The sequence below is a fragment of the Dama dama genome, chromosome 29, assembly GCF_033118175.1.
Source record: "Dama dama isolate Ldn47 chromosome 29, ASM3311817v1, whole genome shotgun sequence".
NCBI classification, from domain to species: Eukaryota; Metazoa; Chordata; class Mammalia; order Artiodactyla; family Cervidae; genus Dama; species Dama dama.
In genome coordinates, this window is record NC_083709.1 from 37,244,881 (window position 1) to 37,269,118 (window position 24,238).

The 24,238-nt window shown below is 36.3% G+C and overlaps 1 protein-coding gene across 7 annotated transcripts in view; it reads right to left on the reverse strand.

Moving 5' to 3' along the window:
- The window catches only part of CCDC171 (coiled-coil domain containing 171), a 317,640-nt gene that overhangs the window by 31,547 nt on the left and 261,855 nt on the right, over positions 1-24,238 (reverse strand). For all 7 annotated transcript variants that reach the window (XM_061132151.1, XM_061132152.1, XM_061132154.1 and 4 more), the window contains one exon: positions 19,160-19,312. In XM_061132151.1, the coding sequence (XP_060988134.1) occupies positions 19,160-19,312 (153 nt within the window). The remainder of the gene's footprint in view (positions 1-19,159; positions 19,313-24,238) is intronic.

The following is a 24,238-nucleotide window of genomic DNA, read 5'->3' on the forward strand; positions in this document are numbered from 1 at the left end:
GTGGCACATGCACTGGCAAGAGAATTCTTAACCACTGAGTCACCTGGGAAGCCCTATCTGCAATATGGGTAAACAATATTTCTCTCATAAGATCAATATGAAGATTAAATAAAATAACAAATGGAATAGATATAGATAGAAAATGTCTCTATAGCACCTGTCAATTAGAAAATATTACTGAAACCATTACAATATTGTAAAGTAAAATAAATTAATTTAAAAAAAAGAAAATATTACTGACATTATTGGGGGATTATTAAACTCAGCTTTGAATTAGTTGCCCAGCTTTCTCCTTAAGGACATGCATAGTGTATCGTCAACACAACTCTTCATCCATCCACTCCCCACAATCAACTACCTATGCATGAACTCTTAATTTGATGAGTAAACAAAAGTTTGCTTGTCCATATGTGGTTTAAAGTGAGTCCCTTAATTGTTCAACGAGCCTAACTAGTAGAAAAAGATGTGCCTTGACCACCCACTTTGTTGGATTTAATGTCTTGGGTGTGGAAGATTTCATTTAAAGAAATTATTTAGCTCTCTCTTGAGTATTCAGTTTGGCATAAATCATGTATTTTCAAGCAAAAGTTTCTTCCAGAATTATGAGAATTATGACTCTTTATGTTTGTTGTTCAGCTGTCCACCTTACTTTTTTGGTAATGCATTAATGTCTACTTTTAAAATACTGACAAATTTTTAAAAACATTCATAGCACATAAAGGGAGTTTTAGTCATCTAAAATACAATGGTACTGGAACAACTTTAAATATGTAGCTCTCTAATATTTATGATATCAGTGACAATTGTATTGAAAATTCCAGAGTATTGGAACCATCTAATTACTAAGACTTCTACTTGCCCTGCAGGTGTAAATACATGAGTGTAATAAGCTTTCTCACTATGAAAAAAACATACTTATATTAATATATTAAAAACAATTTAATGAGGTCCATTTCCTTCCAAAAGTAAACTGAGGTTGTGTCTGAACCAGCTTGAGGCAAGGGAAGTTTCAAACATAACGTTTTTTAAAACTAGCCATTATTTCCCCTGTTGAAAAAAAATATTGCAATTTTATTTCCTAACAGCAAATGAAACTGTCAAGAAAATTTAGGTGTAATAAAATTGGGTGGTTAAACCAACATGCTGGGCTTGAAATAAAACTGAATTAAAGGAATTAAAATTAATTCTTATGTCAGTCAACCCTCTAAAAATACTACTCAAAACTTACTGTTTTTACAAACAGAACTTCCTTGTTCTTGATAAAGTACAAAGTTAGCCATCTCCTTAATGACCACTAATAGTGCTGCAGTTGAAATTGTGCATCGAACAATGTTTTGCATAAAAATGTGTTGCTTCTGGCAACTTTTCTTCTTAAATAAAAAGTTGTCAAGCAGGGTGACTTTAGTGGTACAGAGTTTTAAAACCATGGATTCAGTCCAAGGTTAGCTAATAACGGCTGACATGCCCTGGAATCTTGAGGCCTAAATCAACATTGTTTTCACAGCTGTAATTAAGCCACCTAATCAGAAGCACATTTTGACGGGACAGTTTCTGGAAGCCAGACATTACAATTTCTTATGCCTGGAGCGCGGTGGCTCACGAGAGGTCCTCGTTTAATTTCAGGTTAAAAAGAAGGAAGGCTGGGGTGGGCGGGGGTGGGGGTGGGGGCGAGCAGTAAAATAAAAGGTCTATTTTTTTTTAAGCAACACAACTGCTGAAATGAAGCAGGCCTATGTGTTCATGCCTTGACCAGCTTTGCATCCCACCCTCTGGCTCTCTGCTGAGTCCCCCAGTTCTCAAGTGGCAGCTGCACACAGTGAGATGAAGGGTCCCTGCCAAGATCAACAGATGAGCTGGTCTGAACTGGCTCGCTGTGTGTTCCGATTGTAAATTGTGCTGGTGATGATTAGAGAACTCTAACACAGGATGTCGACTCTTAAAACTGTCCAGAGAAAATAATTTTTTTTAACTTTTTTTGTGGCTTGGTGCATAGTGTTGTGTCTATAACTTTCATATGATTCAAATGAATTCACCCAAATTAAGCAACTCTGTTATTAAAAAAGAAAAAAAAAAAAAAAAGAAGACCATGGCTTGGCTCATAGCAAGGACCTTCATCTGGGGTTGTTTATATAATAGTGCTATAGAGTGGGGTTCTCCACCAGCACACTAGTCATGTGTTTCTACCACCTGCCAACTGAAGATATTCCTAAAATGATGAAAATCTGGGATGTGATATTCCCATTTTATCAAGTAACCATGCGGATGTCTTTAAAACAGCTACAATTGCCAGCTGAGGTTGTTTTCCGCAGTGTTGTTGCATTCTGTAACATTTAAACTTTCAACCCCAGAGGCCATTGTAAAACTATCAATATGAAGGCACTAGTCACTGGAGTCTGATTACATTTAGTTCTGCATTTTAATTACATATGGATTCTATTAACTAAACCTTTTGCCTTATAGGCAACATTTTAATCAAATTACTATAATTTTCAAATATGTTACAATAGTTCGACGAGTTAAAAGTTCACATTCCTAACATATTAAATATCAAAAAAACTTTGCATAAAGAAAAGGAAATACCAGTAACAAATACACTAATAAGTTTTCAGATTACTTGAGGGATTTTTTTGGCTACCTAGTTACATGTTGTGAGATTTATGTAACTGGTATTCATTTGTAAATGGGTTATTGGTATTGAATATAACCAAGTTCAAAATATAATGATTACAAGTTTAGGAACACGCACTCACTTTACTGTTGTAAATTAAAGCAAGAACAAAACAAAACAGGGTGATAATCTAAGGGCGAAAAAGTGTTTGTAGCTTCAGTGAAAGAATTTCTGAGCTGAGAGGGAATGTAGATTTCATCTAGCTCAAACCCTTCATTTTACAGCCAGGAAAAACCAAGACCAAGGAGTTGTGTGTGATTTATTTCCCAAAGCTCTGTGTTGAGTTGATAACAGGGGTTGTTCTAAAATCCAAGTTTCCTCTGACTCTCTGTCCAGCTACTTATCAGTACAGTATATTGTTGCCATTCTGTGTAAGTAACAATCTAGCTGCCTATTCCATACCTCCCAAGAACTAAAAGAAATATTTTGTCATGTGGCAAAACACACTCCACATAAAATTTACCATTTTAACAACTTCAAAGTATACAGTACAGTGCGACCAAGTATCAGGTTGGTGCAAAAGTAATTGCCATTTTGCACTGTTGAATTTTGCCATTTGATTTTGGAATCCATTCTTTTTTAAAAATGTGGTTATGTTACACATCAGTTTAATGTGCACTTCTCGCTTTCTTTCTTTTTTTTTTTGCTAAAGACTTATCACTTGCTGTTTATTTTATATTTACTTTAGACTACAGAAATGATGTTAGACAAAAAGCAAATTTGAATGATTTTTTAATTTGAGTTCAAAATGGGTCATAAAGCAGCAGAGACAACTCACGACATCAACAACGCATGTGACCCAGGAACTCTCAAAGGACATAGAGTGCAGTGGTGGTTCGGGAAGTCTGGCAGAGGAGACAAGAGTCTTGAAGATGAGGAGCACAGTGGCCGGCCATCGGAAGTTGACAATGACCAACTGAGAGAATCATCAAAGCTGATACTCTTATAACAATATGAGAAGTTGCCAAAAAACTCAATGTTGGACCATTCTACGGTCTTTCGGCATTTGAAGCAAATTGGAAAGGTGAAAAAGCTCAGTAAGTCGATGCCTCATGAACTGACAGAAAATTTTAAAAATTGTCATTTTGAAGTGTCATCTTCTCTTATTCTACACAACAACGAACCATTTCTCGGTTCATTTCTGACGTGCCATGAAAAGTGGATTTTATACGACAACCGGCAATGACCAGCTCAGTGGTTGAACTGAGAAGAAGCTTCAATTTCAGTTCAGTCTCTCAGTAGTCTCCGACTCTTTGAGACCCCATGGACTGTGGCACACCAGGCTTCCCTGTCCATCACCAACTTCCAGAGCTTGCTCAAACTCATGTCCATCGAGTCGGTGATGCCATCCAACCACCTCATCCACTGTCGTCCCCTTCTCCTCCAGCCTTCAATCTCTCCCAGCATCAGGGTCTTTTCCAATGAGTCAGTTCTTCACATTAAGTGGCCAAAGTATTGGAGTTTCAGCTTCAGCATCAGTCCTTCCAACAAATATTCAGGATTGATTTCCTTTAGGATTGATAGGTTGGATCTCCTTGCAGTCCAAGGGACTCTCAAGAGTCTTCTTCAACACCACAGTTCAAAAGCATCAATTGTTCTGCACTCAGCTTTCTTTATAGTCCAACTCTCACATCCATACATGACTACTGGAAAATCATAGTTTTGACTAGATGGACCTTTGTTGGCCAAGTAATGTCTCTGCTTTTTAATATGCTGTCTAGGTTGGTCAAAGCTTTCCTTCCAAGGAGCAAGCATCTTTTGATTTCATGGCTGCAGTCACCATCTGCAGTGAGTCTGGAGCCCAAGAAAACAAAGTTTGTCACTGTTTCCATTGTTTCCCCATGTATTTGCCATGATGTGATGGGACTGGATTCCATGATCTTCCTTTTTTGAATGTTTTAAGCCAGCTTTTTCACTCTCCTCTTTCACGTTCATCAAGAGGCTCTTTAGTTCTTCTTCGTTTTCTGCCATAATGGTGGTGTCATCTGCGTATCTGAGGTTATTGATATTTCTCCCCTACGATTATACAGTGGAAGTGACAAATAGATTGCAGGGATTAGATCTGATAGACAGAGTGCCTGAAGAACTATGGGTGGAGGTTCATGACACTGTACAGGAGGCAGTGATAAAGACCATCCCCAAGAAAAAGAAATGCAAAAAGGCAAAATGTTTGTCTGAGTAGGCCTTACAAACAGCTGAGAAAAGAAGAGAAGCTAAAGGCAAAGGAGAAGCTCCAAAGCACTTCCCAAAGTCAAACTCACAACCAAAAACAGTCATGGTCACTGTCTGGTGGTCTACTGCCTGTCTGATCCACTACAGCTTTCTGAATCCTGGCAAAACCATTAGATCTGAGAAGTATGCTCAGCAAATCGATGAGATGCATTGAAAACTGCAATGTCTGCAGCCGGCATCGGTCAATCAGTTCAGTTCAGTTCAGTCTCTCAGTAGTCTCCGACTCTTTGAGACCCCATGGACTGTGGCACACCAGGCTTCCCTGTCCATCACCAACTTCCAGAGCTTGCTCAAACTCATGTCCATCGAGTCGGTGATGCCATCCAACCACCTCATCCACTGTCGTCCCCTTCTCCTCCTGCCCCCAATCCCTCCCAGCATCAGGGTCTTTTCCAACGAGTCAACTCTTTGCATGAGGTGGCCAAAGTACTGGAGTTTCAGCTTCAGCATCAGTCCTTCCAATATACACCCAGGACTGATCTCCTTCAGGATGGACTGGTTGGATCTCCTTGCAGTCCAAGGGACTCTCAAGAGTCTTCTCCAACACCACAGTTCAAAAGTATCAATTTTTCAGTGCTCAGCTTTCTTCACAGTCCAACTCTCACATCCATACATGACCACTAGAAAAACCATAGCCTTGACTAGACTGACCTTTGTTGGCCAAGTAATGTCTCTGCTTTTTAATGTGCTATCTAGGTTGGTCATAACTTTCCTTCCAAGGAGTAAGCGTCTTTTAATTTCATGGTTGCAATCACCATCCGCAGTGATTTTGGAGCCCAGAAAAAGAAAGTCTGACACTGTTTCCACTGTCTCCCCATCTATTTCCTATGAGGTGATGGGACCAGATGCCATGACCTTAGTTTTCTGAATGTTAAGCTTTAAGCCAACTTTTTCACTCTCCTCTTTCACTTTCCTCAAGAGGCTTTTTGGTTCCTCTTCACTTTCTGCCAGAAGGGTGGTGTCATCTGCATATCTGAGGTTATTGAGATTTCTCCTGGCAGTCTTGATTCCAGCTTGTGTTTCTTCCAGCCCAGCGTTTCTCATGATGTACTCTGCATATAAGTTAAATAAGCAGGGTGACAATATACAGCCTTGACGTACTCCTTTTCCTATTTGGAACCAGTCTGTTGTTCCATGTCCAGTTCTAACCATTGCTTCCTGATCTGCATACAGGTTTCTCAAGAGGCAGGTCAGGTGGTCTGGTATTCCCTTCTCCTTCAGAATGCCACAGTTTATTGTGATCCACACAGTCAAAGGCTTTGGCATAGTCAATAAAGCAGAAATAGATGTTTTCTAGAACTCTCTTGCTTTTTCGATGATCCAGCGAATATTGGCAATTTGATCTCTGGTTTCTCTGCCTTTTCTAAAACCGGCTTGAACATCTGGAAGTTCTTGGTTCACGTATTGCTGAAGCCTGGCTTGGAGAATTTTGAGCATTACTTTACTAGCATATGAGATGAGTGCAATTGTGCGGTAGTTTGAGCATTCTTTGGGATTGCCTTTCTTAGGGATTGGAATGAAAACTGACCTTTTTCAGTCCTGTGGCCACTGCTGAGTTTGGTTCACGACACTGTACAGGAGATAGGGATCAAGACCATCCCCATTGAAAAGAAACGCAAAACGGCAAAATGGTTGTCTGAGGAGGCCTTACAAATAGTTGTGAAATGAAGAGAAGCAAAAAGCAAAGGAGAAAAGGAAAGATATTCCCATTTGAATGCAGAGTTCCAAAGAATAGCCAGGAGAGATAAGAAAGCCTTCCTCAGTGATCAATGCAAAGAAATAGAGGTAAACAACAGAATGGGAAAGACTAGGGATCGCTTCGAGAAAATTAGAGATACCAAGGGAATATTTCATGCAAAAAATGGGCTCAATAAAGGACAGAAATGGTATGGACCTAACAGAAGCAGAAGATATTAAGAAGAGGGTCAACAGAAAGGTCCAATTCTTCATGACAATGCCAGATTTCACATCACACAACCAGTGCTTCAAAAGCTGAACAAACTGGACTACCAAGTTCTGCCTCATCCGCCACATTCACCTGACCTCTTGCCAACTGACTACCACTTCTTCAAGCATTTTGACAACTTTTTTCAGGGAAAACACTTCTACAACCATCAGGAGGCAGAAAATGCATTCCAGGAGTTCATCAAATTCTGAAGCATGGATTTTTACACTACAGGAATAAACAAACTTATTTCTCGTTGGTAAAAATGTGTTGACTATATAATGGTCCCTATTTTGGTTAATAAAGATTTATTTGAGCCTAGTTACAATGTTTTAAAACTCATGGTCTGAAACCTCAATTACTTTTGTACCAACCCAATACATTCACAATATTGTGCAACCATCAGTACCATTTTAGCTCTAGAACTTTTCCATCAACCCAAAACACATCCTCACCCACTGAACAGTCATTCTCCATTTCCTACTCCCCTGCCCTCGTCAATCACTTATCTGTTTTCTACCTCTATGCAGATAGAATATGCCTAATTCTGGACATTCTATATAAGTGGAATCATACAATATGGGGCCTTTTGTATCTGGCTTCTTTAATTTAGCAAAATGTTTCTAAAGTACATCATGTTGTAACATGTAGCAGTACTTTTCTTTTTATGGTTGAATAATATTCTATTGTCTGGATATAACACATTTGTTTATCATCAATTTATGGACATTTGGACTCTTTCCATCTCTTGGCTATTCTGTATAGTGCAGCTATGAGCATTTGCTATTTTGCTTTTTTTTCTCATCGCATTCCTAGTAAGTGTAAAGTGGTATTTCAATGCGGTTTTGATTCGCATTTTCCTATTGACCAACAGGGGCTTCCCAGGTGGCACTAGTGGCAAGTAACCCACCTGCCAATGCAGGTTAGACGTGAGAGATGAGGGTACGAGCCTTGAGTTGGGAAGATCCCCCGGAGGAGGGCACAGCAACACACTCCAGTATTCTTGCCTGGGGAATCCCACGGACAGAGAAGCCTGGCAGGCTACAGTCCATAGAGTCACAGAGTCAGACATGACTGAAATCACTTAGCATGCATGCATGCACTGACTGATGTTGAGCCTCTTTACAGGTGTTTGTTAGTCATCTGCACATCTTCTTTGGAGAAGCATCTATTCAAGTCCTTTGCCCATTTTAAAAATTAGGTATTTCTCTTATTGTTATTGAATTTTATGAGTTCTTTACATATTAGACTCTAATCAGATATACAAATTATATATATTTTCTCCCATTCTGGGGGGTGTTTTTAATGCACAAAAGTTTTCATTTTGATGAGCTCTATTTTTTATTTTGTTATTTATGCTTTTAGTGTCAAATCTAAGACTCCATCATCAAATCCAAGAAGATTTATAAATCCATGAAGATTTACAACTAAGTTTTTACTGAATTTTAGCTCTTATATTTAGATCTTTGATCCATTTTGAGTTAATTTTTATATATGGTGTGAAGTAAGATTTCAAGGAAATACATTTCTGAAAATACGCTTTTTAATGATTTATGTAAATTAGATTTCTATTTCTGAAATAAATTATACACACTCTTACTTTTTGCTAGGCACAGGAACAGTTAGTTTTAATTTGGTATATCACTGTTATTATCAAACATTTACTGAGTCCCCACTGAGCAAGTAAAAGGCATTACACTGGTCATTTTATGTCTAGGTGAGTAAAGATAAACAGTTAGGGGCCCCCAAAATCTGACAAAGTTTAAAATTATTTAAGTGGTATGCTGAAAAAGAACGTTTTTCTTTGTCAGAAATCATTTCCCTTTGGGTTTTTTGGGTTTTTAGGAATAGTAATAAAGAGGAGAAGAAATATTCAATTTGTATTACCTGAAAGTATTTACTTTAAATTTTATGTTGGTATAATAATCTATAAATGATTTTATTCATTTTCATTAAGTGTTTGCTTGAGAAACACATGAAATATAGTTTGATGGGAATTAAGAAAAAATGTTCTGGGAAAAAATCTGAGATGGAACTATGGTTTGTGCAAAATACAAATGCCATAAAAAGTGTGTACTGAAAAGCAGCATCGATGGAGTATTCTTCCAGTTAATTTCAATTCTAATAAAGCAGCATTTATTGAGGTGAGGCCATTATAATGAATTATAAAAAATATCACCTGGTAGACTCACGATATGGTAATCCAGAAACAACTAACTGATCATATAATTTAGATTACTATATAGTTCTCAGACAGGTAAATTCAGTGATGAATGAGCATAACAAAAGGAATGCTCACTTCTGCCAACTGAGGTAAACTAAAAAACCAGATGGGAGTCGGGATATGCCTGAATGCCAGTGATCAAGAATTTTTGCTTTCAAGAAGAAAGTATAGAGCCAAAATACGTTTTGGGTCAAGCTGTGGTTTGACCTTATCTGCATGTTGGAAAGATAACTGGCATTGATGTGGCAGACAAGATGGAAGGGGAAAATCTACATACGGGGAAATGCATTGGACGACAACCGCAATAACCCAGGGAAAACAATGTGAATACAAGGGTAGAAAGGAAAAACTGGATCTAAGAGGTCTGTGGGGGTAGAAATAATAAGACTCAGCAACTAATTAAATACTGGTGGAGACGGGAAAGTAGAAAAAATGATCAGGGTGTTACCCTGGGCTGCGAGGTGAACAGCTAAGTCAGACACAAGGAACTTAAGGAAAGAAGAGTTTGAGAAAATGGGAGTGGTAGAGTTAGACAGCATGTTCAGTTTGAGAACTCAGTGAGTTTGAGGTTTTTGCAGAAAATCAGAGTGCAGATTTCTGAAAATCTAGCAGGTAACTGAAGCCCTCAAAGAATTCAATGTAGTAAGAAAGATAAAATGGTACAAGAAACACTCAGAGCGTATTTAGTTGCTACCACTCTGTACAACTAATAGGAATATTTAGAGCATTCGATTGCCAAACTGTCATCTCTGTTCTCTACAACCTCATTACTAATTGACTACAACGATCAGAGTTGGAAAGTCTCAATCTTGCTACTCCTTGCTCCACCCTCATATTTCATTCCTGAAGAATGGAATTATATATTTATTACATCTAAACATATTTTATATTTATACTTACATATATCTAACAGTAAATATTTATAATAAAATACTGTACATGTATATATATTACATAAATTATATATGCATATACTTAAATAAATTATATATAAAAATATAAAATTTATATTATCTTGCCCCTATGGTCACTACACAAATATTATTCATCATAAAAGTAGCTCCTCTTAAAGTAAATCATACGAAACTTGAACTACATCATACAAAAACTAAAAGGCTAAAGAAGAAGTGCGAGGCCAGTGGAATATAGATTTTTATTACTACTAGGCTGCTGTTTCGTATACCAAAAAACTTTGAGTTTCTCGGCTATGAAAAACTTTAGAAGTTTGGAAATTTATGTCAAGGATGAAGGAAAACGTCTCCAGGTTGATTGGGCTGTCCCATCTTTGGATGTTTTTATTTACTTTTTTAAACTCTGTTAGTATGTGAAGGCCAAAGCTGGAGTTCATGATAAAAATGTGGATGAATTTAATGAGCATCTAAGTAAGCAATATTTAGCAAAAGGGTAAAACAAGTGCTGTTATGACATAAAATTGCAGTGAATTTTGAGAGCAGAAAAAAATTAAATTTGCAGTTTGGAAGAGAAAAGACATAAATCAAAGGGGGTAGATGTCTCCGGTGCAGTTAATGGAGACATGATTCAGGGGACTTCTCAGAAAGCTGAGAGCACCACAGCGCTCCTCTGCAAGTCTCCACCCTCTCTCCCATTCTCCACCTAATTCATCCTGCTCTAGTCAGACAGACATCTTTCCAGCCCTTCAGCATTCTGTGCTTTCCCTTGTCAATTTCTCCTTCAGTCAGTCAGTCAGTCAGTTCAGTCGCTCAGTCGTGTCCAACTTTTTGCGACCCCTTGGACTGCAGTACACCAGGCCTCCCTGTCCATCACCAACTCCCAGAGTTTACTCAAACTCATGTCCATTGAGTCGGTGACGCCATCCAACCATCTCATCCTCTGTCATTCCCTTCTCCTCCCTCCTGCAGCATCAGGGTCTTCTCAAATGAATCAGTTCTTCGCATCAGGTGGCCAAAGAACTGGAGTTTCAGTTTCAGCATCAGTCCTTCCAATGAATATGCAGGATTGATTTCCTTTAGGATGGACTGGTTGGATCCACAGCCTCTTAGCCTTCCTTATCTCAACTAAGTTAATTATCTATATGAAAGTGAAAGTCACTCAGTTGTGTCCAACTCTTTGCGACCCCATGGTCTATACAGTTCATGGAATTCTCCAGGCCAGAATACTGGAGTGGGTAGCCTTTCCCTTCTCCAGGGGATCTTCCTAACTCATGGATCAAACCCAGGTCTCCCGCACTGCAATCTATATAATAGCTGTACAGTACTTCTAGTCTTTACTACACTTGGAAGGCCTTCAGAGCAAAGATTTGTTTTAATCCACATTGCAATCTCACTGGAAAGCAACAGACAAGAAATCAGAGGCCTTGCTCTAACCCGATTGGGCCCTAAATAAAAACCTGGGGGTAAAACTCAAGAGTCTGTACTTTATACCACTGAACTGCACTGTACAGCCTGTCTCAACAAATTAAGACTTGGTTTATGGCTCATTTTTTAAAGTTAGTTTTCTTGAAGGATTTAAAACCTCAATGATAAACATCAGGAATTAACTGAAAGTATCTGAAAGTTGATGAAAACAACTTACCTAGAGTAAGTTACTTAAACTCTGTCAACTTCTTCATCTATACAAAACTAACAAACAATACTTCCTCTCTCAAGAAAATGTAGTAAGAATAAATGTGACAAAATTTTATTCAAGAAGATAAAGATCTTTTTAAATCTTAACCAAAACATCTGAGCCTTTCTGCTTTACTAACAACATAACACCACTTGACAACTATCAAATCTGACATGATCTGAGAAATGATGCGATGATCTCTCCCCTGTAATATATTAAATGGAATGCTCCTCTGATTTGTAACTTATTATTTTCTCACAAATAAAGTACTGCAGAATTAAAAACATACTGCTTAAGCATACAAGGGAAATGAGGCAAATCAATATTGTAGCTTGAAGCATCATAACTCACAGTAAAGTATTTGGGTTTGGCGTCTTGTGTTTCACAGATTGAAATATCATGTGTTTCTGCACACTTGTGGGTGTGCCAGTCTCCAAACACCCACAAGTAATTGGTTCTGACTGCTGTACTCTTCTCTACTGGGTGGTATGGCATTCAAAAGCTCTTTACTCAAAGAGCTTTCTGGTTACTATTAGTCAAGATAAAAGCTCTAGAACAACCCTAAGTTAATGGGTCAAAGACCAACATGCTGAAAATGTTAAAGTTCTGGCAAGTGTACAATTGATGAGACCACTTAGATGAACTCCAGCATCACATACATGCTGCTGAACAAAAAGGAAAATGTCACCTAAAGAAGGATAAAGCTTTTAAACTATTCATATCTGCAATACCATCCATCCCTTTCTACGTATACATTCTACCATGATATATTAAGCTTTTTCTTAAGTAATGATGAATATTTACTTTTTATTCTTATCTACTGAAATGGTGGAAAATTTAGGAAGGAGCATATAGTGACTGTCCTTGGTTCATTAAGTGATAACACCACCACCTAACATCAATACTGTATTTAGTATGTGCGAAAAGCACTAAGTGTTGTTTTAGTTCTTTTGCTTACTCATAGAGAGATTTCCTTTTGCTTACATATGTTTCTTAAAGCTACAAATATAGCTTAGCTGCATAAATATATGTAATTATCAGAAAAATTTGTACATACAGGGAAGCCGGCCAATATTTACTGAGCATCTACCAATATGCCAGACGCTGTGTCTTCGTTTAATCCTCATGACAATTCTACAATGCAGGCAATTTCACCTACATGCTACAAATACTGAAACTGATGCTTAAAGTGTTGTGTGGGTAATAAATAATGGTGCCAGAAAGGACCCTCCAGGTCTGCCTGACTCTAATGCCATATATGATGGGAAGGAGGTGATGGTAAATGGAGCCAGTAGTAGAGCAGAGAGCTAGTTCATCTGAGGATCCATGGAGTTCTGAGAATGGCTCAAAGTAACAAATACAGAGACCAAATAAGAACATCAAGAACAGAACAGTCAAAGGCAGAATCAACTTAGGTCATAAAGTAAGAAGCAGGGACTGGATGGTACAAGAATGGACTGAAAACACGTGAGGGTAGGATCTAAAGCGACCTCTGCAGGCAGTCTTGGGCTCCAGTGGGTATAGACTGGGTGAGTTATTATTGTTCAGTTGCTAAGTCATGTCTGACTCTTTGTGACTCCATGAACCGCAGCACACCAGGCTTCCCTGTCCTTCACTCTCTCCTGGAGTTTGCTCAAACTCAAGTCCGTTGAGTTGATGATGCCATCCAACCATCTCATCCTCTGTCACCCCCTTCTCCTTCTGCCCTCAATCTTTCTCAGCATCAGCATCTTTTCCAATGCGTTGGTTCTTCACATCAGGTGGCCAATGTATTGGAGCTTCAGCATCAGTCCTTCCAATCAATATTCAGTGTTGATTTCTTTAGGATTGATTGGTTTGATCTCCTTGTAGTCCAAGGGACTCTCAAGAGTTTTCTTCAACACCACAATTCAAAAGCATCAATTCTTCTGTGCTCAGCCTTCTTTATGGTCCAACTCTCACATCTGTACATGACTACTGGAAAAACCACAGTTTTGACTAGATGGACCTTTGTCGGCAAAGTGATATCTCTGCTTTTTAATATGCTATCTAGGTTTGTCATAGCATTTGGAGTGAGTTGGATAACTTTAATTGACAGAAGGAATGGAACTAAAGGAACAATACATTTTCTACTAACATACAAAACTCATAATGTAATGTAATTCATTAAATATATCTAATATCCATTAGGCCTATTCTTCAAAACAAAATAAAGCAGAGATTTTCGATGGCTCTTCCCCCTTAACAAGGTGTCAAATCCTAGCATTCTTCAAAGACTCCTGCAAACATTTCATCTTCTCAGAACCTTCTAACAATGTTAGGCAGAATGAACTCCTTCCTCATCTATGTTCCCACAGACTTTATAGATGCCTATTGTTAGTATTTGCTTATGTGACCATTTCCCCTGCTAGAAGAGATATCCACAAAGGCAGAAATCATGCTTTCACCTTCATCCCCATAAGACAACAAAAATGGTAGATAAAAATCCAGAAACATCAATAATTATATTAAATGTAAATGGTCCAGTCACTCAACTAAAAGCCAGAAATTATCAAATGGATAAATACAACAAAACCAACAATATTTTTCTATAAGAGACTCACTCTAAATATAAAATATAGGTTAAAAGAATGGAAAAAGATATATCACGCAAACATCAGTCAAAAAAAAAGCTAGAGCTGGAAAAGGTGATAACTGAAATTATAAAGATGGACAGTATAGTGAACAGAGTCAAAACCAGACTGTTGGAGGCCTATTTTAAGAAGATGTTGAGATATATTTAGTTCACTCTCATCTTACAACAGAACTTCCTAAATCCTGAGAACACTGCACTCCTATTTTTCATGCTTAACTGCTAAATCTCTGCAGTAGATGTCTAAATTCACTTTCCTTTGGTCAACTTTCACTAATTTCTCCATCTCTTGCTAAAAGAGCCTCTGTTAAGGTTACCAAGGCCCATGCATACATTAACACCAAAGGTCATTTTCAGCCTTCATTTTACTTGATTTTCAACAGCATGTGACTCTAGTGAACATCACCCTTCTTGAAATTCTCTCTTCTCATGGCATCATACTTTCTTGGTTTTCCTCTTCCCTCTTTGCCTGTTCCTTCACAACTTCCTTTGCATCTTTATCCTCTTCTACTCAGGCATTATGTGTTGGAGTTTTTCAAGCTTCATTCTTTGGCCTTTTCTCTTCTTACTCTATAAACCATTCTTATGTAGTCTCAGTCTTGCTAAGAGCTTCAAGTCCTAGCTATATAACAGTGACTTGAATTTTTTATCTACAGCTTGGCACGTTGCTTGAATTCCATATCAAGTAGCCTTTTTGACATTTTTAGCTGGCTGTCTCAATGGCATCTCAAACTTAACATATTCAAAATTAAACTCACAATGTCCACCGTCACCCCATTCCACTGTTTCTTTCAGTAAATGAAATCATTGATCCACTTCAAAAGCAAAAAACAAAACAAAACAAAACACTAGGAATTGTTTGACACATCCTCATCTCTTGTTTTTCACATTCAATTGTTTCTTCATACTACAGCCAAAGTGATCTTTTTAAAAAATGCAAACCTGAACATGTCGGTCTGTCTATAAAGTTTTTTTTAATGACTCTTACTTTGCTCTTAAAGATAACAGAGTCTGACCTCTGCCCTTTCCTCCAGACCATTCTTACCTCAGACTACTCTTGCCTTTGCCATCTTTATTCCAGTTGATTTACAATTTCTTCCTCACACCATAGAGTCTTTATAGATGTCTGTTCTCCTCTCTTCCTGATATGGAACACAACACTCCACCATTCCTGGATACCTCATACACAGTCTTCTGATGTTAGCTTAAGCATCACTGACCCAGAAAACGCTTAACTGATACCTTAGTCTAGGGTAGGCTCATTTGTTTAAAGAAACTCTTATACAGTTAAGTTCTTTTCTTTCAATGAACTTATCTTGGTTAGTAATCACATATTGATGAGTGTGATTACATGAAAAATATTTACCTTCACTGTTAAGATTTTAAGTTCGTGAGAGCAAAGATTGTTTCTTTCAGTTAACATGGCACCCCCAGGACCAAAATCAAGCTTGACACAGAACAGATGCTGAATAAATATTAAACTAATGGGTGGAAAAGAATTAACAACAATAATACAAAGAAGGCAGAGCTCAAGTAGAGGCCAGAGAGCCAATGAAGAAAAAATGATAACAAGGGAAACAAAGGAGGTGCGTATTTAAAGAAGAAAGTAGTTGAAGCTTCATATGTCCAAGAAAGATGAAAGGAGATAAGGAACAAGTGGATAAGCAGAGCAAGCACAAAATTTTGGTGCCCTATAAGAAAACAGTATCAGTAGAATGAGTACATAGACAAAGAAAGTATAGACTGGTTTTCAAGAATGTGTCAGTGAAAAGAAGGGAAGACAAGGCTGCAGAAAGGGCAGAGAGCTCAACTACAGGGAAATACTGATGGTGATCACAGAGCAGGAGTTACAGCTTCAAGGTTACAGTAGGAAGCAGAACAAAATGACATGGTTTGAAGCTGAAGACATTATATTAGTAAACAATCTTTTCCTGTGGTGCAATCTCAATTACCTTCTATGAAGATAATGGTAATAAGTTAATAGATAACTTTTTTTGGATTACTAAGTTCAAGGGAAAGTACGAAGTACTTGAACACTTTTCTCTAGACCTCCCAACATCTCTAGTAGGGAATAGTATCATTATCCTCATTGTACAGATGAGACCTGAGACCCAAGCCCCCAAATTAGCAACTAACAGAGGTTGAACTGGAATCTAGATGTATCTGATTTGTATGGCAAATCAGATATATGATCAATTGGATAACCCAATATCTATTCATTCCTTATTCCCTTGTCCCTTGACTCATTAGAGCTTAGGGTGGTCACACAACCCATTTCCAGCTGATGGACTATAAGTGAAAATACATTTGGAATTTCCTTGGAAGGTTTTTCCTTTTTAAATATATAAACATTTAAATATATATTTAATATCTATAATCTATTAAAGTTTTAAAATATTAATAGTTAATAAATATATGATAGAAATATTTAATTATTTTAATGGCGAGCCTTTCAATGATTTATTATATACATAAAACAGATACTGCTGGGCCATCCTATTCTCTAAATGTGATTCCAAATCCTAGATCTAGCTGTCATCTTATCAGGCAGTGGTAGAGAAATTACAGAGAAGTTGAACCACTAACCTAATGACAGTAGCCACCTACTTCTAGACTTCTCTCTGTATGAGAAAAAAAAAATTGTCTTAAACATGTTACTCAAGTTTTCTCTTATTTACACTTGACTCTACTTCTAAGGGATGTAATTCCAAAGCCCAAGCTCTTATCTACCAAACTAGATCACCTCTCATCTATGAAATTAAAAGATTAACCTCCCTCAGAGAGTTCTTAAGAAGTCAGAAAATGCATATAAAACTGTCTTGAAAAATAGAAGTTACAAGTTTATTATTATTAATTTATTATTTACAAATTTAATAATTTATTATTAATTTATTATTCTTTTATTATTACAAATTTATTATTCTTTTCAAAACAGTGATCCTCAACTATCCAGGGAATAGTTTATTATTTATTTATTATTATTCTTAAAACAGTGATCCTCAACTATCCAGGGAACACACTGGATAGCATATATCCCACTGAAGCAAGGGATTAGGCAGCAGTGTCCTAGGACACAACAGAACCTTGTGGGGAGTGTTCACACTACACACATTCCATTTTGAGAATTACTGCCTAAGTGAACCTCTTCTTATAAGCAAGATGATGAGCATACCCTGTAAATCTTCTCAGAAAGTTGAGAAGGGAAGCTTTATTATGATCATGAGTATATTAATCAGACCTTCATTAAGATATCAATAGCTTAATAATTGGTTAAAAAAAAAAAAAAAAAAAAGAAAGAAAATGTTTTGAGTCCATTGGGAAATAATCCCACCTTACCAAACTTTCTCAAAACATAAGTAATTATTATTTTCATATGAATAACAGAATGAGCAATCAATAACAGTATTACCCAACAAAGCTGACAGAGTATAATATAATATTAACCAATGGGATCAGAGAACTAGCAGGAAGAAATCTAAATATGTTTTAAAGAAATACTAGAATGAATTCCAAATACTTATACAAATCTTTATGAAGGTTTCCTCTTCATTTTAACTTCTCTTATTTGAGGTTTAATTTACTACTCAGTCATTAAGAAATTAACAAAGTAATTTTAAAAATTGAACTCAACTGAATTCACATCTCAGATCTCAAATAACTAGTCTGCTCATTTACTGGATTAAGTATTAGAAACTCTTCATTCAATAATCAATTGCTGAGCACCTACTATGGGCCAGACTGTTCTTGGCACTAGAGTGCCTTTACAGCTGTGAAGAAAATACCCCAAATTGCTTGACATTATGAACTTATATTCTATGAGGGTAAGTAGCAAAATAGACAACAACAAATAAATAAAACACAAAATGTGTAAGTTGCTCAGTGCTATAGTGAAAAAAAATAAAGCAAGGAAGGTAGAAGATAGACAAGCAAGAGGAGGTGAGAATGAGTCTGTGGGGTGAGGGAGGGTTAGTGTTTGCAGTTTCAAATACCATGGTCATAAAGCTTCATTGGGATGCTGACACTTAAGCTACTACTCAAAGGAGCTGAATAACTAAGCCACAGCTATGCATCTATTTACTTTACGTTAACTCTTTTTCTGTTGAATATATCATTTGAAACTTGTCAATAGCTGAATGGCAAAATGATACTGTTTTTCGTTACAAGTCACCTTGATCCATTCCAATCAAACCAAAAAAGGAAAAAAGACATTCCAATTATTGATAACCCTCTGAATCCCATTGTTGACATATCTGGCTCTTGAGGAAAAAGTTGAAATTGTATTTCATTCCTTTATGTCAGAAATACATTCACTTTTTTATACTCCCCAAACATGTATTTCAAGTGGAAAAAAATTGTGTTTGGTCTTAAATGAGCCCAAATTTTATCATGGGCTAAAATTTTAAGACATAAAATGACTGCTGAAACTGAATTTTAATCATATAGATGAATCACAACATGCATCTTTAGCTAGGCATGTATTATGGATAAGTCTAGTTTTCTACAGAGAATAATCACATGTTCTAATTACCATTTTGGTTATACGCATAATTAATAATATTCTGTCTTTAATGGGACACACTGAATCTTCAGACAGTTGAAAGCTTTAACTATGCATACTGCCAAACCCAACTGTCAGCTGCACTACCAAACACAAAGGAATCCTGACGTAGTGTTTTAGCATGGATAACAATACGCATACTTTATACGTGATACAATGCAAAAATTAATTGCTTTCCTACCTTCAAAATTTTCTCCACACTTAGTAATTTTATGCTGCTTGACTGATCACTTATTCTAAACTAGATATATTGGTGAGTGATCTGATGAACAACAAAAACATGAGTGTAAACGTGACCCAAGATTCAAAGACGAAAAACATAGTGTAGGACTTACTGATTGTAAACTTTCATTTTCACGTAAACAAGCTGTGTGAAGTTCTGATTTCAAGGTTGCAATGTGACTTCGATGAGATGTCATTTCCTTTTCTAATGTAGCAATTCTAGCGCTTGCAAGCTGGTACACATCCACGAAACTTTTAATCATAGCCTTAAGAAATAAAAATAGTGTCACATACAATTCAAATAAAGCTGTCCCCAAAGGAGAATTTCCATAATTTGAAAGCAAAATCATTAAAATTTTAAAATAAACAACTTTTCATCTTCCTTTAAAATAAGAAAGCTAAACCTCACATTTTATATTGAGAACAGTGACTATTTTAAGAAAGTTTGGGAGAAAATAATTGAGATTTCTTTTCCAGAGTATTTATTTAAATAAGGTGTACTTTGATCTATTGTGCTTAAAATTTAGAATGCAGTTTTTAAAGGTGGCACACTTATTTTCTTTGTAAAGTTAAATTCAAGTTGTAATTTGACCTAAATTTCAATCTTAAGACACAAAGTAGATGGATATATAAGCAAGATATTTTGAAATAAGCTTAGTATAATTTTCAATCCACCTAAAAAGCAAGTGCTTTGAAACAAAAGGAGCTGAACTAATCCTGTGAATAAGAGTAAATATTATAATTCCTGTGTTGTAAGAAAAGCATAATTATGTCCTTGCATTATACTAGATACAATAAAATAAATAACATAAACAAGGGCTGGTAATTCTTTCTCTTTAGTGTAATATTTAGGGGAATTGTTGGGTCTCTGTTTCACAATGTAATCATATTTTGTAAACTTTAGCTTCTAAAGGAACCTATAGTGAATTTTAAGTCCAAGAATACTAGTATATCTTTTTTTAAGTCTTTCACAATACTTCAACTACAGTAAAGTAAAATCAAACATTTCAAAGACATATCCAATACAATGTTATATTATTTACAAGAAAACCATGTTCCAACCACAGCAACAACTTAGAACAATAGTAGACAGTCTGAGAATTTCCAAATTATATTCAATCTGAAGAGTGGTTTGAGAGAGCTTTACAAAACTAGATATTTGGGTATATGCATATGAAATAATCTGGTGAACAAAAGTAAGAAACAACACATGCAATGTCTGAGAAACAGAAGTAGGTGTTACTTGTATAATTGTTAAAATTCATATCTTTTTGCCTAACGAATGTCTATTTGCCCTCAAAAACCCAGTTCAGAAACCATCTCTTTAAAGAAGCCTCTTTTGAGCCCAAAGGCAGTGTTAACTTCTATTCTGGTTCTCTGTGGGTCCCTCATGCTTGCATGCAATTTTTCTTTTATTGCTTTGGCAGAAATGCATTCGTTTACATGTTTATATTCACTACACCAAGGAGATACCTAGACCAGATGGTGTGCCAAATCTAATTATCTTTGTATCTTCAGGGATGACCTGAATGACTGACTGGAAGGAAGGAGGAAGAGAGGAAGAAAGAAAAGAAAAGGAAAAAAGAAAAAGTCTGTATAAGGGGAAAAGCCACAAGTTGAATAGGCATGTTCAGCTTGGGGAAAAAAATGCCTTGGGAAAATATAACATTAACACCCTAACAAATAAATTACTGTGTGTGTGCGCTAAGCTGCTTTCAGTTCAGTTCAGTTCAGTCGCTCAGTCTTGTCCGACTCTTTGCGACCCCATGAATCACAGCACGCCAGGCCTCCCTGTCCATCACCAACTCCGGGAGTTTACTCAAACTCATTTTAGTCGTGTCCTAATAAATTGCTAACCATACTTCTTTATTTAAAGTCAGAAAAAGAAGCAAAAGTATAGCTGTCGGCATGAAAAGACAGAGTACACAAAAGTGAATTCTGTGGCCCAATATGAAATAAGCATGGTACAACTTCATGTCTGGGAACATCTCACATGTCCTCTCACATCTCACATTCCTTACCTTGAGTCATTTCAAAGTAAGATTGGGGCTAATGCTAACACAAAATATTTCCCTAGATTTCAAAAGTAGATAAAAATCAGAAATTATAAAATCATATGTTTCTTCCTACACTGAGTCTCTCTCCACTTTTGTAAATTCATTCATCTCCATTGAGATGGAAGACCAGGAATTAGAAGTCATATTAATTTTTTTTTTCTGATCCTCACGCTGCCTCTCACTTAGCTTTGTCTTGTTGGGTCACGTCATCTTCTGAGTCTCCACCTCCTCCCGCCATAAGAATGGGAAGAAGAGGCCTTTTCTTGCTTATTTCTAAAACTGTTGTAAGGATTAGATCGGTAAAAATCTAATACAAAGCTATTCTCTTAACCATTCAACTAATACAAAGCCATTCTCTTAACCCTTCAATTACATTGCCTCTCAAGTAAAAAAAGAAAAAAAGAAAAAAGCCCTCTAAAAAACAGTAAATTAGTGAATTTCATTGTATTATTACCACTGTTCTAATTTTAAATTCTCCACTAAGATCTTAATGAGACAATCTGTGATAGGGGGCTCCTATACATATGCTCTTGTTATATAAGAATCGAAAAGGCATGAAAACTTGCATAAATGCTTTTTAATAAAAAGAAGAAAGTACCATTCTATTAATAATAGGCTCCTGGATTATTATTTCAATGTTAAGTCATAATGGAACCAGCCTGTAACATTTAAAGATAAAGAAGTTCAACATTTGAAAAATTATCCTATTTCTTAAATTTGGAGAAATACATCTCATGGATTCTCATATACATGATATTCTAAAATGAATATATAATATAAATGACATTCCTTTAAATCTTTTTTTAAAAAATAAGATACTTTTTTGAGAAGTTATGTCTGAATTATTATATGATAGATGGAACAAAAGTCATAATTATTTTGGCTCATTCCTTGATCTACTTTTAATAACTAAATTCTAAAATTTGGGGCAGTATTAAGAGAAACCACATATTATCTCTTTACAACATTAAAAAGAATAAAATAATAATCTCACTTTTTGCTTAAGATTTAGAATCTTTAGCATTTAAAATCATTAAAGCAGTATTTCATTTGAGAGACGAAAGCATATAACACTGTGTAGGGTATTTTCTCAGAGCGGCAAAGATACAGTGATCAATATAGAAAGTATGTTTCATGGAACTAGTGCATGTAAAATATACTACATGCTTCTAAAATGAAAACCTCCTTCAGAATTGAAAGGCGGGGAGGAGTATCAATGAAATGGCAGAGCTATTCAAAGACGCCACAGCTCTTTTGAAGAATAAAGAACGTTAACTTCCAGTATTAAAAAGTGATTCAAACTATGTTATAAAGGAGGCCAGGTGAAAAAAATCCAACTTTTTAGTATAAAAGAAAGGTACCAACTTGGTAGAAGAAATGGAAATGGCAGTCGGAATCAAGTGAGGGGGTGGGAGGAGGAGGAAGTGAACATCTAATGACCTCTCTATCAATCTCCTAAAGTCTAGCCCTTCACAGCACTCCTCGCTCTGGATTAAAACATCACCCCTTTTTACAATAGGAAACAATGACAGAGCAGCATGATGCTGTGAACAGCATGCCCAGCATTTGAGAATTTATTCCATGTCATCTTTAGCCCTTGGGATTTTGACTGTACCATGCCATGAGATATGAATCTCAGTGGGCTTTATCTAGTTACACGAGAAACAGAACAAAAAGCAGTTTCTGGACAAAAATAGGCTTTTGATTTAGAGATAAGCTATTGTGTTTATAATCAGCATAACAAGATGAGAAAGTACAAACACAAAATTTCACATCTCTTTTAAGGAATAAGTGTTTTAGAATATAATTCTGAGATACTATCATTTGTACTAGTATATTATTTATATAATTTGTTATGTACATGTTATATAGTTTTGACTGACTTCAAAATCAGACTTCGGGGAAAGTGGAAGTCTTAGGAAGCTGATGCTAGAAGGAACAATTAGTGAAAAATGTCATAAGGCCGAGATCCCAACAGAATGGTAAATTTTCTATTTATATTTTCAAGTAAGTAATTGGGTTGCAAGAACCTGACATTTTACTTTAAATTATGCAATTATGGGTATATTTCATTTCTATATACTATGTAAATAAACCATATAAAACAGATACACCAGATAAATCAAATATCTGAAAAAATATATCTCCATAAAATAGGGAAAATGAGTCCTACCTCACAAAGATTATGTGTGTGTGTGGGGGGGGAGTTAAATGAATTTAATACATGAACAGACAGTAAGTATCTGGCACACGACAAACACTCAGGTAAATGTTAGCTATAATAATGACAGTGGTATTAGGAAAATTACTATTTTAATTCACAAAAGAAAGACTCTATTTCTGAAGGGTATTATTGGGCATAAGTATTTTAAATATAAGATATTCTATACATATTGAATATATTAATTTTTTTCAAACATAAAGAATACTAAAGGCTAATGAATGTTTACTTCCTAACAACAAACTGTCTCGTTGAGAGTAAAAGGTACTATTTAAAGAAAAATACCAATGGCTGATTTATGTTGAGGTTTGACAGAAAACAACAAAATTCTGTAAAGTAATTACCCTTGGATTAAAAAATAAATAAATTTTTATAAAAAGAATAAGGTAATGACATTTGCCAAAATACAAATGGACCTAGCAATCCTCATACTGAGTGAAGTCAAACAGAGAAAGTCAAACATCATATGATACTGCTCATATGGGGAATCTAAAAAATAGGGTACAAATAACTTATCTACAAAATAGAAATAAAGTTGCAGATGTAGAAAACAAATTTATGTTTCAGTTCAGTTCAGTTCAGTCACTCAGTTGTGTCCCACTCTTTGCGACCTCATAAATCGCAGCACGCCAGGCCTGCCTGTTCATCACAAACTCCCAGAGTTTACTCAAACTCATGCCCATCGAGTCAGTGATGCCATCTAGCCATCTCATCCTCTGTCGTCCCCTTCTCCTCCTGACCCCAATCCCTCCCAGCATCAGGGTCTTTTCCAACCAGTCAATCTTCACATGAAGTGGCCAAAGTATTGGAGTTTCAGCTTCAGCATCAGTCCTTCCAGTATACACCCAGGACTGATCTCCTTCAGGATGGACTGGTTGGATCTCCTTGCAGTCCAAGGGACTCTCAAGCATCTT